The sequence below is a fragment of the Somniosus microcephalus genome, chromosome 20 (genome assembly GCF_052327205.1).
Source record: "Somniosus microcephalus isolate GS21.2 chromosome 20, FLI_Smic_1.0, whole genome shotgun sequence".
Taxonomy (NCBI): Eukaryota; Metazoa; Chordata; class Chondrichthyes; order Squaliformes; family Somniosidae; genus Somniosus; species Somniosus microcephalus.
Window position 1 is genome coordinate 74221417 of NC_141006.1, and position 14205 is coordinate 74235621.

The window sequence follows — 14205 nt, forward strand, 5'->3', positions numbered from 1 at the left end:
CTAAAATGTTGGGGGAACTTAGTTGATGGAGCTAATTTTACTTTCAAAATGCCAGATCTAGCACCGGAGCATTCCCTTTATTTGTTTTGAGATGACCAGAGGATCCCAGAAGTATCATTCCTTGGTCTTCTGTACTGCTGAGTGCTGGACAGCTGTTACAACTCAATAATGTAGTTGATTTTATTACCATATACCAAAGTTGCCTGAGCAAGAGGAGAGGCACTTGGCTACTTTTGCAGCAGTACAGTTTGAACTTTCACTGACTCTGACGCAATGATTTTAGTTTTAGCACTTGGTCTGAACAATGCTCCTCTTTATTGTGTTTGTTTATATGTTGAGGCAATGACTTTGTGTCCCAGTGCTTCACAATGCACTGCCTCATATTTTTCTCTGCTTCCTTTTCAGTGACTTATTGAATTTGTCAACTCTGCACCTTTTTTTTGTCTCCCTGCTGAATCATAGAAACTTATGGCACAGAAGGAGGCCATTCGGCCCATGGTGTCTGCTGGCAAAAGATCTCTCCAGCCTAATCCCACTTTCCAGCTCTTGGTCTGTAGCCTTATAGGTTACGGCACTTCAAGTGCATATCCAAGTACTTTTTAAATGTGATGAGGGTTTCTGCCTCTACCATCCTTTCAGACATATGAAGCAGGAGTAGGCCAATCGGCCCCTTGAGCCTGCTCTGCAGTGAGTTCCAGATCCCCCGCCACCCTCTGGGTGGAAAAAAGTTCTCCAACTCTCTAATCCTTTGACCAATTACTTTAAATCTATGCCCACTGATTATTGACCCCTCTGCTAAGGGAAATAGGTCCTTATAATTTTATGCACCTCAATTAAGTCTCCACTCAGCCTCCTGTTCCAAAGAAAGCAACCCCAGCCTATCCAATCTTTCCTCATAGCTAAAATTCTCCAGCCCTGGCAACATCCTCGTAAATCTCCTCTGCACCCTCTCTAGTGCAATCACATCTTTCCGATAATGTGGTGACCAGAACTGTACGCAGTCCAAATTGAGACTAATGCAGGGGTTAGCAGGCTGAATGTAAAGAGAATCAATTTTGACACTACTTTCTTCAGCCAACTTGACTTGTAGGAGTTGGCTGATGGTCTTTGGTATATTCAGTGCAGTTACAATGGAGACTGGAAAGTAAAAGCAATTAAATTATCTCTTTTGGAAATGATAAACTAAGATGTGCACTGAAGTGCTGGTACACTTGAAGGGACAATTGGTTCTGATGCTCCTCCAGTCTCTTACCTATATATCTACTACAGTGGAGAGTGTTGGTAGGTTTTGGGAGTCTTACAGCTGAGTCATACCTGTGATAATTACATAGTGAAAGTGTGTGTATAGTTCTTGGGTACCAGTCAGCAGTAGGAATGGTACTGCTCCCTTTTCAGGGTAACATTGAATTTGCCAGCTCAGCATCTTTTTGTCTTTTTTTTAGCTGAATGTTTGTTTGTTTGGATTTAGTCATTGGGCAGGGGTTAGCAGAGTAGTACCTTTTTTGAAATGAATGGGACTAAAGACTAATTTGATTTATACTTCCACTTTTTTTATTCATTCCTTCTGCCCCCCCCCCCCCCCCCCCCCCATCTAATCTAATCTAATCTAATTGTAGTGTTCCTACCGCTGCTCTTCTGAGACCAGCTACTTCAACACACCAGTGATTGGACCTGGGACCTTCCTGGACTCTGCACTGTCTGGGCTAATGCTGCTCTGTTTACCTTTTTTTATATCTGGATAGCTTCGGAGAAGTTTGTGAAGGGGAATGCATTGTAAGCAAGAAGTGTCTGTGTAAAAAGTTTCATAATGTGGGGGGGGGGGAACTTAAGATGTCCTTTTTTAAATGTTACAGCACACATGCATTGAGAACTTATCTGGGCATGTTTCCAAATCTGACTTGTGTCTGCAATAAATAAGGAAACTGTAACAGGCAGTAGAAATACTACTTTTTGTTTTTGTTTTGCTGAGCTTTGGAAACCGGAATAGCTCCTGCAGTCCAAGCTGGTGGTCCCATAACCAGGTCCGGCTTCTCGATGTGATCGGAACCACTTTCTCACTGAGCTACATTCTTTGATCTTCTGCTGAAATCTGCCATAAAGCATGGAACCATTACAGCACGGTCCGAGGCCATTTGGCCTGTTGAGCCTGTGCTGTCTCTCCAAGAGCACTTCAGCTAGTTCCACTTCCCTTTCCCTGTCGTCCTGCCATTCCTTCAGGTACTTATCCAATTCCCTTTTGAAAGCCACGATTGAATCTGCCTCCACCGCCCTTTTCAGGCAGTGCATTCCAGATCATAACCCCTCGCTGCGTTTATATATTAAACGTTTTTTTCCTCGTCTCCTTTGGATCTTCTGCCAATCACCTTAAATCTGTGTCTTCTGGTTCTTGACCCTCCCCTGAATGGGAAGAGCAGTCTGACTTCTGTGCATGTAACCTATATTCAGAGACACTTTTTTTGTTTGTTTTCTCATTAGTAGATTTAACTCCAGAAGCTCTTGCTACTTTTTTTGGCACGGTAATACAGGAAACCCTCATTTAAACGGCACCTATCCGGAATTCTCTCTCAACCGGCAAAATTCATACTCCGAAAACAACACCTCAATAATCGGCAATGTGTCCGAGTCTCCCGCGGTGACCGAGTTAGTCAGTGGGGGTAGTTCTCCAAACTGCCACTACTCGGCGGCTTGGTGCTGTCGGGAGTCCAATTACTGTATACTGCACATTTCTAGATTTTTAAAACTTTTTTTTTGTTAAATAGCCTCGGTAGATAACCCCCTCCGTCATCTGGAATTTGTAATCACCCAGCACCATGTCGGTGCCGGATACCAAAGTTTCCTGTACACTTTTTTCAATTTCATTATAAACCTGATAAGAGCCTGCTCTTGAGAGAAAGTAACCTTCAATAAAGTTTTTTTACAACATTTGAGGGACCTGAAGACCATATATAAAAATGCATCACTTTGAAGGGCAATTGCCTATGTAGATCTCAAATGAATGACTAGTTAATCAATTTTAGTGGTTTGAGGGTAGAATCTGGTAGGTGAGAAACTGAACCACCAGCACTGGCTGATGAGGACTTGACATTTCTGGCACCGCGCCTATGACATTGCAGCACTCGCTCAGTACTGCACTGAATCTGTTGGCCTAGATTGTTTGCTGCAATCCTGCAGTGGAGTTAGAACCCATGACCTGATTACTTTTGAGGCAAGAGTTCTAACTGAGCCGTACTGATGTGATGAAATTATTAAACCGGTGTTTTCAAAGTTTACTCTGCATCAGTGAATCTTTTTTCAGTTGACACAGACACTGGAAGTGGCTGTATAACGCCATTGTTCATTACAACACTAAAGCCAAGTGGCCATGGGCCTACTGCTCGAGCTCAACACAGACTTCAGTATAATTCCAGCCTGGTGCACTGATTCCTGGGATGGAAGGATTGTCCTAATGAGATTGAGTAGACCAGGCCTATATTCCCTAGTTTAGAAGTTTGAGGTGATCTCATTGGAAATGTCTAAAATTCTAAAGGAGCTTGACCGGGTAGATACTGATGACTCCCCTGGCTGAAGTGTCTAGAACGAGGGGTCACAGTCTCAGGATAAGGGGTCAGCCATTTAGGACTGGGGTGAGGAGGAATTTCTTCACTCAGGGTTGTGAGTCTTTGGAATTCTCTACCCCAGAGGGCTGTGGATGCTGAGTCATTGAGCATATTCAAGGCTGAGATCGATGGATCTGGGGATGGTGTGGGAAAGTGGAGTTGCAGTCAAAGATCAGCCATGATCTTATTGAATGGTGGAGCAGCCTCAAAGGACCAAATGGCCGACTCCTATTTCTTCTTGTCTTGTGTAAAACCACATTGTTCAAGTTCTTGTGGACCATTTGAGGGGCTACCTTCCTAGAGCTTGTGCTGTTGGAGGAAGGAGTCCACTTCCAGTTGCTGGCCAATGTAAATGGGGCAAGTTGGGCCTTTTTTAATTTGTATTTTTTTGCTTGAATCAAATACACTTGATTTTCAGCAAGAGAATTGGGGGTGGGGGAAGGAAGAGATGTAGAAATAAATATTGCCTTCCTAATTTAATCTGGGGGGATTTGAAATAATACCAAAGCCACTTGGACAATAAAAATTTTAAATGTTGAACGTTTAATGAAACTGAAAGATGTCAGTTGTACAGAATACAAAGCCTGAATGTTTCAAGATAAAAATCTTTTAACAATCCAGTACAACACCCACTCACTGCCATTTAAAGTTTCTGATCAAGCAGTAAACTCGCAGATTGTTTCCAAGCTATATTTGAAACCTCTGCACTGTTTGATATATTAAGTTCTCGTTGATGGAGTACGAAACTGCCTTTGGGTTTAATGTTTGCAAATGCAATTTCTGCAGAGTTGACGAGTGAAATTTCTTGGCATTGATTCTTGAATTTGACCGTCTGCCTTCCTGTCTAAGATTATCTGCCTGATAGTCAGTGCCTGCATTGTGGCTTTTTTTGAGTTAGGAAGTTAATCTACCAGTAATTCCTGAACTTTCCTCTCCTTCCTCAGCCACCATGGGGTCCATTGATGACAGACCTGCCAAGTGATGCTGAGCATTTTTGGACTAGTGTCCTGTTGCTGTGTTAAAACACTCGCTTTTTGAAATGTGTAAGTACACATCCCTGGCATGGTTCCAGATTTGGGGCAGCACTTGCAAGGTTTCTACTTGTCTGTCTGAGTAATATAAAGATTTGACCATTGCAAGCTGGCATCTCCAAACCCATTCCATAAGTCCAATTGTAGCATGATACTTTTTTGGAGTCAACCTTCTGTTGATCAATCCATCTCCCAAAGCTACTGTTCCTTGATGGATTAGTGAGTAAAGATGCAGTGCAAAGAAAGACCTGCATTTCTATAGCACCTTTTACAACCACGGGACTTCCCAAGCACTTTACAGCCAATGAGGTACTTTTTGAAGTGTAGTCACTGTTGTAATGTAGGAATTGTGGCAGCCAGTTTGCACACAGCAAGCTCCCACAAACAGCAAGGTGATAATGACCAGATAATCTTGGTTTTTAGTGATGTTGGTTGAGGGATAAATCTTGGCCAGGACACCAGGGAGAACTCTCCTGCTCTTTGCAATAGTGGCCATGGGATCTTCTATGTCCACCTGAGAGCAGACAGAACCTCGGTTTAACGTCTCATCTGAAAGACGGTACCTCTGACTGTGCAGCCCTCCCTCTACAGTGTCGGGCTAGATTTTTGTGCCTCCGTCTCGAGTGGGGCTTGAACCCACAACCTTCAGACTCGAGGGGTGAGTGCTGCCTACTGAGCCACGGCTGGCAAGGCAGAGTAGGCCTGGATAATTTAGTCCAATCCTTGGGCCATACTGAACTGGCCATCTCTCTCTGCAATTGTGGCTTTATACTTGGCCTCTCTGACCCTTTTTGATGTGGTGGTGATTTGGGTGGGGGTTGTGGAAATCGACCAGGATGTTCACACTCTCTCTCTCGTTTGCTCTCCAAGGACCACTGCTAGAAAGACTTGTGTATCGAGTGGGTTTAACTCTCTCTTGTTGACCTCCACTGTTGATTGAATTGCAAGGCTCGTGCATGAAGAATGGCCACTTGGGTGAGCTACAGGAGGGTGGCCAGTGCCTGTGAACTGTATCCCAGTGTGAGCCGCTGATTCAAAGAGAATGGGGGAGGGAGCAGACAAAGAATCCACAACCTGCATTTATATAGCGCCTTTAACTTGGTAAAATGTCCCACAGTGCTCCACAGGCACATAATCAAACAAAATTTGACAGACATATCAGGGCAGATGACCAAAAGCTTGGTCAAAGGTAGGTTTTAAGGAGCATCTTAAAGGAGGAGAGAGGCAGAGAGGTTTAGGGAGGGAATTCCAGAGCTGCGGGCCTTGGCAGCTGAAGGCACGGCAGTATAACTTGGATTGGCTCCCTGTGCTGGCATTACTAAAACCAGCACCTTTACCACCGTGACTGAATCCTAGACTTCCATGGGTGTCGGATATTGGCAGCTACTGGAGGCCAGTCAAATGGTGCGAGAATCTCCTAGTCGCCTGCCTTCCTATAGTGTAAAAGTACCTGAAGACCGTTTTGTGTCATGGGTAAATTCTCCAGTTTGCACATTGAGACCATATTTATTCAACCTTGGGGTCGACTTGGTCTTCAGTTCTTCTGTTCAGTCACTGGGCAATGGAGTCCCAATGGTGCGGGTTGCCTTTACTCCAACTTGGCAAGAAACCCATTTTTAAGGTCAACACAAACGTTCCCTGCAGGTTGCACTCTGTTCTGCGTGGTCCCTTTTTAAATTTCTGCGCACTTGCGGCGGTATTTCCAATGTAAAAGCTTACGACGGCCTGTGCGGGAACTTGGCAGATTACTGCACGGGCCGTGCATGCATGCCGCTCGGCGGGAGCGTTGGTGCGCATTCCCAGTCGTCCCCTACGAAAAGGCACAGTAAATTAACCCAACTTTGGACTAGAGTAGTTGTGGCATTGCCTACTTTTTTTTTTTTGCATTTGGACTCGGCATGTTCAGGAAAAGCTGAAGGTGGTTATTGAAACAACTTGCAGGAACTATTTCCGCCCCTTGTCCTACTGCCTCTGTCCTCGCAAAAAAAATTGCTGCATTTACAGATCGGTCACTGTCCGCTTTGTACAAAACCGATCACATACACCGCTTCAGTAAAGGGAGGGAAAGAACAGTTTCGTTTCCCCCCTCTAGTTGCTGATCTGTTTCCAACATTTTCTGTTTTTTTATTTATCATGTTTTAAAAGTTCATTTATGCAGCTTCAATAAATGTTTCTGCAGAACAATGTTTGCCCCAAGTGTCTGCCTATACAGTTTTTTAAAGCAGCTGCTTCATTTGCCTACTAACAACTGGAGATTACCAGTGCATAGGGTGATTGAAGCAAATGCTCCCGAGATGTGCAAGCTGTCTGGCACCAAACTAAAAAGCAGGCATGATATTTTGCTCATTAATTTTGCACTTCTGTCGCAGTTGGGTGTTGGATAAATGTTGATGCTGCTTTTTGTGCAAAGCTGCATTGCCCAATTCCAGGGGCGAGAGGGGAACTTTTTCACTCAATATTCATGTGTTAGTTGTGCTCGGTTGTGGCTCTGGGTATCACTCATTTGAGTCAGAAGGTTGTGGGTTCAAGTCCCCCCTCTAGGGACTTGAGCACAAAAATCCAGGCCGACACTCCCAGTGCGGTGCTGAGGGAGTGCTGCACTGTCAGAGATGCCGTCTTTTGGATGAGATATTAAACGGAGGCCCCGTCTGTCCCCCTCAGGTGGACATAAGAGATCCCACGGCACTATTTCAAAGAACACGGGAGATCTCCCTGGTGTCATGGCCAAGATTTATCCCTCAGTCAACATCACTAACATTATCTGGTCATTATCACATCGCTGTTTGTGGGAGCTTGCTGTGCTCAAATTGGCTGCATTTCCTACATTACAACCGTGACTATACTTCAAAAAAGTACTTCATTGGCTGTAAAGCGCTTTGGGACGTCCAGTGGTCGTGAAAGGCGCTGTAGAAATATGTCGTCTTTCATAATGACTAGATTCAAACTTCAGAAGTCATTGATTTTCGCACAGTTCCTTTGTTTAAGGCAGAGTGTGGTGGAGAAAAGTACTTGGAGACTAGGAGCTAACCCAGATTATAACTGCCCTTGGTGTTCAGTGGTGACGATGCAATTACAGGTAGACTACCCTTTATCCGAACTTCCGAAAGCCGAAACCCTCTAAAAACCGAAGGTTTTTTCGGTCAGCGTAAGTCGTGCGCACGACCCCCCCCCGACACACTTCCAAAGGCTCGAGAGCTCTGAGCCCACGGCAGTGCCGGCCCCTGTTCCGACCGAGCACGACGACCTGTTGGTGGAAATGCGGAACTTCATTGCATTCCAGGCTAGCAGCGACGGACAAGCCACGACTGCGGACCCCCGCGGACCCAAAATTTTCCGAAAACCGAAACACGGCTGGTCCCGAGGTTTTCGGATAAAGGATAGTCTACCTGTACTGTGATGAGGCCGTTAGAATGGCTTAATTGCTTTGGTAACATTTAAAGTGGAGCTCTTATACTCGTGCTTTCTTTTCATTGCTATTTACCTTTTTGTACTTTGACCCTAAATTTTTCAAATGCTGACTCCATTTTCATTATTTTTATTTAAAGGTTCTTTTTTTTCTCATTCTGTATTCTTCTGTTGCTGTGTTGTCTAGTTCTGTCAGCTCTGCTTGAATTTCACTATCACCTGATCTTTGAGAGACGCTCTGGAACATCGAGGTGTAGAAGCAAATGAGGGCTCCGGTCTTGAAACCACTGAGTGGGTTCCATGTAGTTACCCCTCTGCCCACAGTGAAGACCCACTTCAGCACCAGATGATGAGACTTCCACCTCCTGGCAAAGCTTCAAACATGGCAGTGTGCATAGAAGTGCAAGTTCTTTCTACAGGAAACTTTGGTTTATCCAGAGGTTGTATGTCCGGAATACTCTATCTAATGGCAAAAATCCAGAGCCGTTTTCTGAGTTTTTTTTAGATTTTTTTCCCCAGTCAGCCACTGCAAGGTCTGTAGCTATAGCAACAGCTTCAGCTACAGATGCTTGCAGCTGCCTCTTTAGAAGCTGTTGCTAAGCAACAGTTTGTCAGATACGGAGATGAAAACCTCCATATGCTTCAACATTAACTTTGTATGTCCGGCAGTTTTGATAGATCGGTAACAGCTTGGTCCTGTCAGTGCCGGATATCAAAGTTTCCTGTAATACACTCTCTCCCGAGGATGACTTGCTTCCACATTAAAAATGAGTTCTCAGCTGACTGAGTCCAATGCGGGACCTACAGTCTCTGTCACAGGTGGGGTGCTTGGGTTGACGTGCGCTGCCTGCACTTGGCTTCCGCTTGCTCCCGGCGAGAGTCTCGGTGTTCTACGCCTTCCCAGATGCTTCTCCTCCACTTTGTGCGGTCTTGGGCCAGGGATTCCCAGGTGTCGGTGGGGATGTTACACTTTTTCAAGGAGGTTTTGAGGGTGTCCTTTAAGCATTTCCTCTGCCCACCTGGGGCTCTCTTGCCGTGCTGGAGCTCCGAGTAGAGCGCTTGTTTTGGGAGTCTCTTATCGGGCATGCGGACAATGTGACCCGTCCATCGGAGCTGATTGAGCGTGGTCAGAGCTTCGATGTTGGCCTGAGCAAGAACACTGACGTTGGTGCACCTATCCTGCCAATGGATTTGCAGGATCTTGCGGAGGCAGCGTTGGTGCCTCTCCAGTGCTTTGAGGTGCCTGCTGTACATGGTCCATGTCTGAGGCATACAGCAGGGCAGGTATCACTGCTGCCCTGTAGACCATGAGCTTAGTGCCGGGATTCTTTAGCGCAGTCAAGACCATCTACGGCCCAAGCACCCAAGGCCCTTCCCCACTGCAGGCCAAGAACGGAGAGGTACTCATCAAGGACAGGGAAGTAGTCACTGCCCGCTGGAAGGAGCACTTCGAAGATCTCCTTAACCACGACTTTGTCTTCAACACGAGTGTCCTCGACTCCATCCCACAGCATGCTACCCGCCACCATCTCAGCACAACCCCAGCCTGGCATGAGGTTGAAAAGGCCATCCGACAACTGAAGAACAAGGCCTCGGGAGCAGATGGAATCCCCGCCGAGGCACTAAAGCATAGCGGAGAAGCACTGCTGGCGCGAATTCATGAACTCACATTTCTCTTATCTGGGAGGAGGAGAGCATGCCAGGGGATCTCAGACGCCGTAATTGTGACCGTCTTCAAGAAAGGTGACTAGTCCGATTTCTAATATAGCGCCTTTCATAATTTCAGGATGTCCCAAAGCACTTTACAGTCAATGATGTACTTTATTGCAGTGTAGTCACTATTGTAATGTGGGAAACGCAACCAGCAATTTGCACACAACAAGCTCCCACAAACAGCAATGTGATAATGACCAGATAATCTGTGTTGTGATGTTGATTGAGGGATTAAATATTGGCCCCGGGAGAACTCCCCTGCTCTTCAAAATAGTGCCCTGGGATCTTTTATGTCCACCTGAGGGCAGATGGGGGACCTCAGTTTAGCATCTCATCCAACAAAGAATTGAGAATTTTATTTTCCAACTGAGTAATTGGGAGGAACTTGCGTTCAGTCCGTAAGGGTGACCCCGAGCTTCCGGTCGCCTGTCATTGCAATTCACCATTCCATTCCCACTCGGACCTCACCGTCCGCGGCCTCTTGCATTGTTCCACGGAAGCTCACCGTAAACTCTGAACAGCACCTCATCCGATTAGGCACTTTACAGCCTTCCGGACTCGAGTTCAACAACTTCAGATCATAACCTCTGCCCCAATTATATTTTTTATCCACACTTTTGTGACTTTTTTCTCTCTCCCACACGGCAGCTGTCTCTCTCTCTGCCAGCGCATTTCACACTTCATCTAGAGCCATTGTCTGTTTCTTTACCTGTCCTATTACTGTCTCGTCTCACCTTGAATATCTCTTAATGTCTCTTCTTTCATCCCCTCCCCCATTTCCCAGCCCCCAAACTGCCTTTTGTTTCATTTCCTGCCTTTCTCTCAGTCCTGACTAAGGGTTTCGACCTGAAACATTGACTCTTTCTCTCCACGGATGTTGTCTGGCCTGCTTGAGTTTTTCCAACATTTTCTGTTGTTAATTGGGAGGAACTGTTCTGATGTATTTAAATTTACTGTCTGGCCAAACAGGCATTTTATTCAAATATCCCTACACACTGAAATCTTACAATGGAGCCATGTTTCCTTTTTTTAAAAAAAAAAAAAAAGTGCTGTCTCGAATACTTAACTGAATGATTCTGTGATGGAATGCAAGGGCATGTTACAATTAGTTTTTTTTCCAGTGTATTAGCACTGGTGAGACAGAGGCGAGGCATCCTGCCTGATGTAATAAACAGGAAGATTGATGCATGCATCTGGGTGTGAGCTGGTGAGCAATCACTTGCTGCTCAGCAAGTGAATTCTGTTCTTGGAAGGCAGTCGAATCTGATGGAATACTGTGTGCTTCAGAAGCTATTCCTTCCTTTCTGTTCACTTTCTGAACGGTGATTGGCATCTGCTGAAGATGGTGAGTTGTTGGTGTGCATGTGTTTGAGTGTACCGGCATACCTCTGTATCCATGTACCTTGTGTATGATAACATAGAAACATACAGGACATGTAGAGACCAGTTGGTCCATTGAGCCTGTGCTGTAATACCTATTGTAAGAATACAGTTCTAACAAGACTTCTCATCTAGAACATTTTTAAAGACTTGTATTTTAAATGTTTCAAGTTGAAGATCCTTCGTCAAGACTCTTCGACCTGAAACATTGACTCTCCTTTCTCTCTCCGGATGTTGCCTGGCCTGAGTGTTTCCAGCGTTTTCTGTTTCGGATTTCCAGCATCCGCAGTATTTTGCTATTGTAAATGTGCTCACTTAACTGAATGATGTGGTACAAGCTCTAACCGCGCCTTGTATTTTTTTAGGATCGAAGAGTTAAAATACCTCGCCCATTAGGTCAGGGGCCGAGTTCCTTCATTCCCGTCAAAGAGGTATGTGAATTCTTGAATTTGAGTTTAACCTGAGATTTGTGATTTTATTGAAAAGCTGATTGTGGTTGTCAGTGCAATAATGTTTCTTTATTAATTTTGTTCTAATTTATAGTACACGTCGTTGACTTTTTCTGTTTTTAAGAACCAAGCTTATTTTTGTTAACTTCTGCTTTTATAAACCATACTGCTCTCCTAGTTGAGAATTTACTGCAAGTTATTTTGTAGGGCAGTGAGGAAGTTGAATTAACATATGATTTAATTCCGTCTTTATTTCAAAAGGAAGTTTTCAGCTAAGTTCAGAGTTGCTCAAGACTCTTCTCTATTGCATAGAAATTGCATCATGGAAGCAGGTTGTTCGGCCCAACCAGTTTGTATTGATGTTTAACTTTATCAGCATAATTTGAATCCACGTACCTTTCTGTTCCCTCATTTGTCGCAGACACTTGTCAACATTTAAGAACAGATTAGATATGGCCTGTGCTTCAATCATAAACTCTGCTAGTGCATCCCACACCCTCAACCCTGTGTCAGACACCTCTACAAGTTGTACATTTACCTGCCTGAGCCAATCTATGCAGCCCCACATTCAAAGGCAACACCCCCCCCCCCCCCCCCCCCAAAACCGGGTAGAGGTTTCGCTTGGTACCTCCAGCTGAAACTGCCTAGGCTGTCACTTCTAAACCACTTACACCAAGATTTGTTGGGTTGCTGTTTGAGGCTGGCCATTGGTGGACTAGCCGCCTCTGCCTGCCCATAACTGGCCTCAACGTGCTTCCAACGTTGTTGAGCTTTGCTGACTTCGTCATGACACCAGGAATGATCTTGGCCAGACCGGCAGCATTAACTGCATGTGTGCGATTTTTGTACTGTCGCCGAACTTATTTTGCAGAATAAATGAGTAGATTCAGCACTGTGGAAACGGCCACCTAAATTGAAGGTCTTGAGCTACTGAGGTTTTGCCTGGTGGTCCTTGGGCAGGGGAGGGTACTGATTGCATTGGAAATAGAAGGCACACAGTAGTATTTGCACTCTAGCAAATTCACCACCAGATTTCAAGATAAACAGGGGAATCCATCATCAGATTGAAGCGCTGTGGATCAGACCATCCAGAAACTCTTTCCAATCACTTCCCAAAATATGTTCAGTGCTCTTGTTAAAATCCCAAACTTCCTTTTTTATTTAATCATTTGTTAAATGGCTGCACTTGCAGCTTTGGAGAGGGAGGGAGGAATTCAAGAGTGGGGAGATTATTGCAGCCAGCAAAATCATGATTTAATTAGGAGATAAAAGCTGAAAATATTATGCTGCCAGTTTTGCATATCAAACGTGCATCTAAGTGGAAATTTGGGCCCGAGTTACTTGCAGTTCTTTCCTGAGCGGAGCGTTCCTGTGCAGCATCTAAATAACAGACACACCGGGGCTTTCTGTTCCCTTTTTTGTAAATTCTCATCTCTGCAAGTTGTTCAGAAAATTCTATATCCAACATGTGTTGCACAGCCGAGAAACTTCAGTAAACAAGTGATCTAATCGTAGCTCAGCATTGCATCAGCTGAGGAGTTGTTTACATTCAGCCCTTGTTTAATATTTGCATATCATTGGACACCACCTAGGAGTTCAGTCCAGCCTTAGTTTAAGAATATATACTTTTATTTGCTCTATGCACCTGCACACCACCCCCCCCCCCCCCCCCCCCCCCAGAATCCTTGTTCTGTTCCCAGTAGGACACATGAGCTTTCTGAGCTGGAGAAGGAGGAAGTCCATAATCACTTATTTTCCCCAATGGCATCCATGTCCATTTTTATTTAAGTATGGGCTGTGGCAAAAATGTAATAAATTTTGTATTACATTTGAAGTGAATTGTTGGGGATACTGACAGCAAAACTCTCTTTTACATCCTGCATGTGAGATGAACAGCACTTGTATTGAAGCAGTGGCAGATACTAAAAGAGACTTGTGTTTTATATAGCGCTTTACAGCCAATGAAGTACTTTTTGCAGTGTAGTTGCTATTTTAATGTAGGAAACGTGGCAGCCAATTTGCGCACAGCAAGCTCCCACAAGCCGCAATGTGATAATGACCAGGTAATCTGTTTGTGATTGAGATAAAAATATTGGCCAGGACACTGGGGATAACCCTCCTGCTCTTTGTAAAAGATCCTATGGCACTTTTTCGTCCACCTGAGAGCAGACGGGGCCTCGGTTTAACATCTCATGTGAAAGACTGCTCCTCTGACGGTGCAGCGCTCCCTCAGCATTGCACAGGAGTGTCAGCCTAGATTTTTGTGCTCCAGTCCCTAGAGGTGGGACTTGAACCCACAACCTTCTGACTTGGAGTGCTGCCCACTGAACCAGCAAGGTCAAGGCATGGTGATCAGGAGGGTCACCCTTCCTAGCTCAGTACTGAGATCAACTGTAGTGTCCTAACTCATTGCAGACTAGGACTGTGGATAGCTTCTGATCTCTCAATTCTTGATTTGTTTTGCTTATGTCTTCTAACTCCTACAGTTTGGTGTCTGTTCATTTTCATGGGGATATTGTTTACTTATCCTGCTTAGTGAGAATGAAGCAGTTATGGTAGTAGCAGTCATGGTTTTTTTTATTCATTCATGGATGCGTGTAGCTGGCAAGACCAGCATTTATTGCCCTTGAA

General features: G+C 44.9%; 1 protein-coding gene across 4 annotated transcripts in view; it reads left to right on the forward strand.

The window, feature by feature from the left end:
* LOC147103430 (sestrin-2-like) overlaps positions 1–14205 on the forward strand; it is a 74083-nt gene that overhangs the window by 44366 nt on the left and 15512 nt on the right. For all 4 annotated transcript variants that reach the window (XM_085963014.1, XM_085963012.1, XM_085963013.1 and 1 more), the window contains one exon: positions 11491–11556. In XM_085963014.1, coding sequence (XP_085819140.1) covers positions 11491–11556 — 66 coding nt within the window. The remainder of the gene's footprint in view (positions 1–11490; positions 11557–14205) is intronic.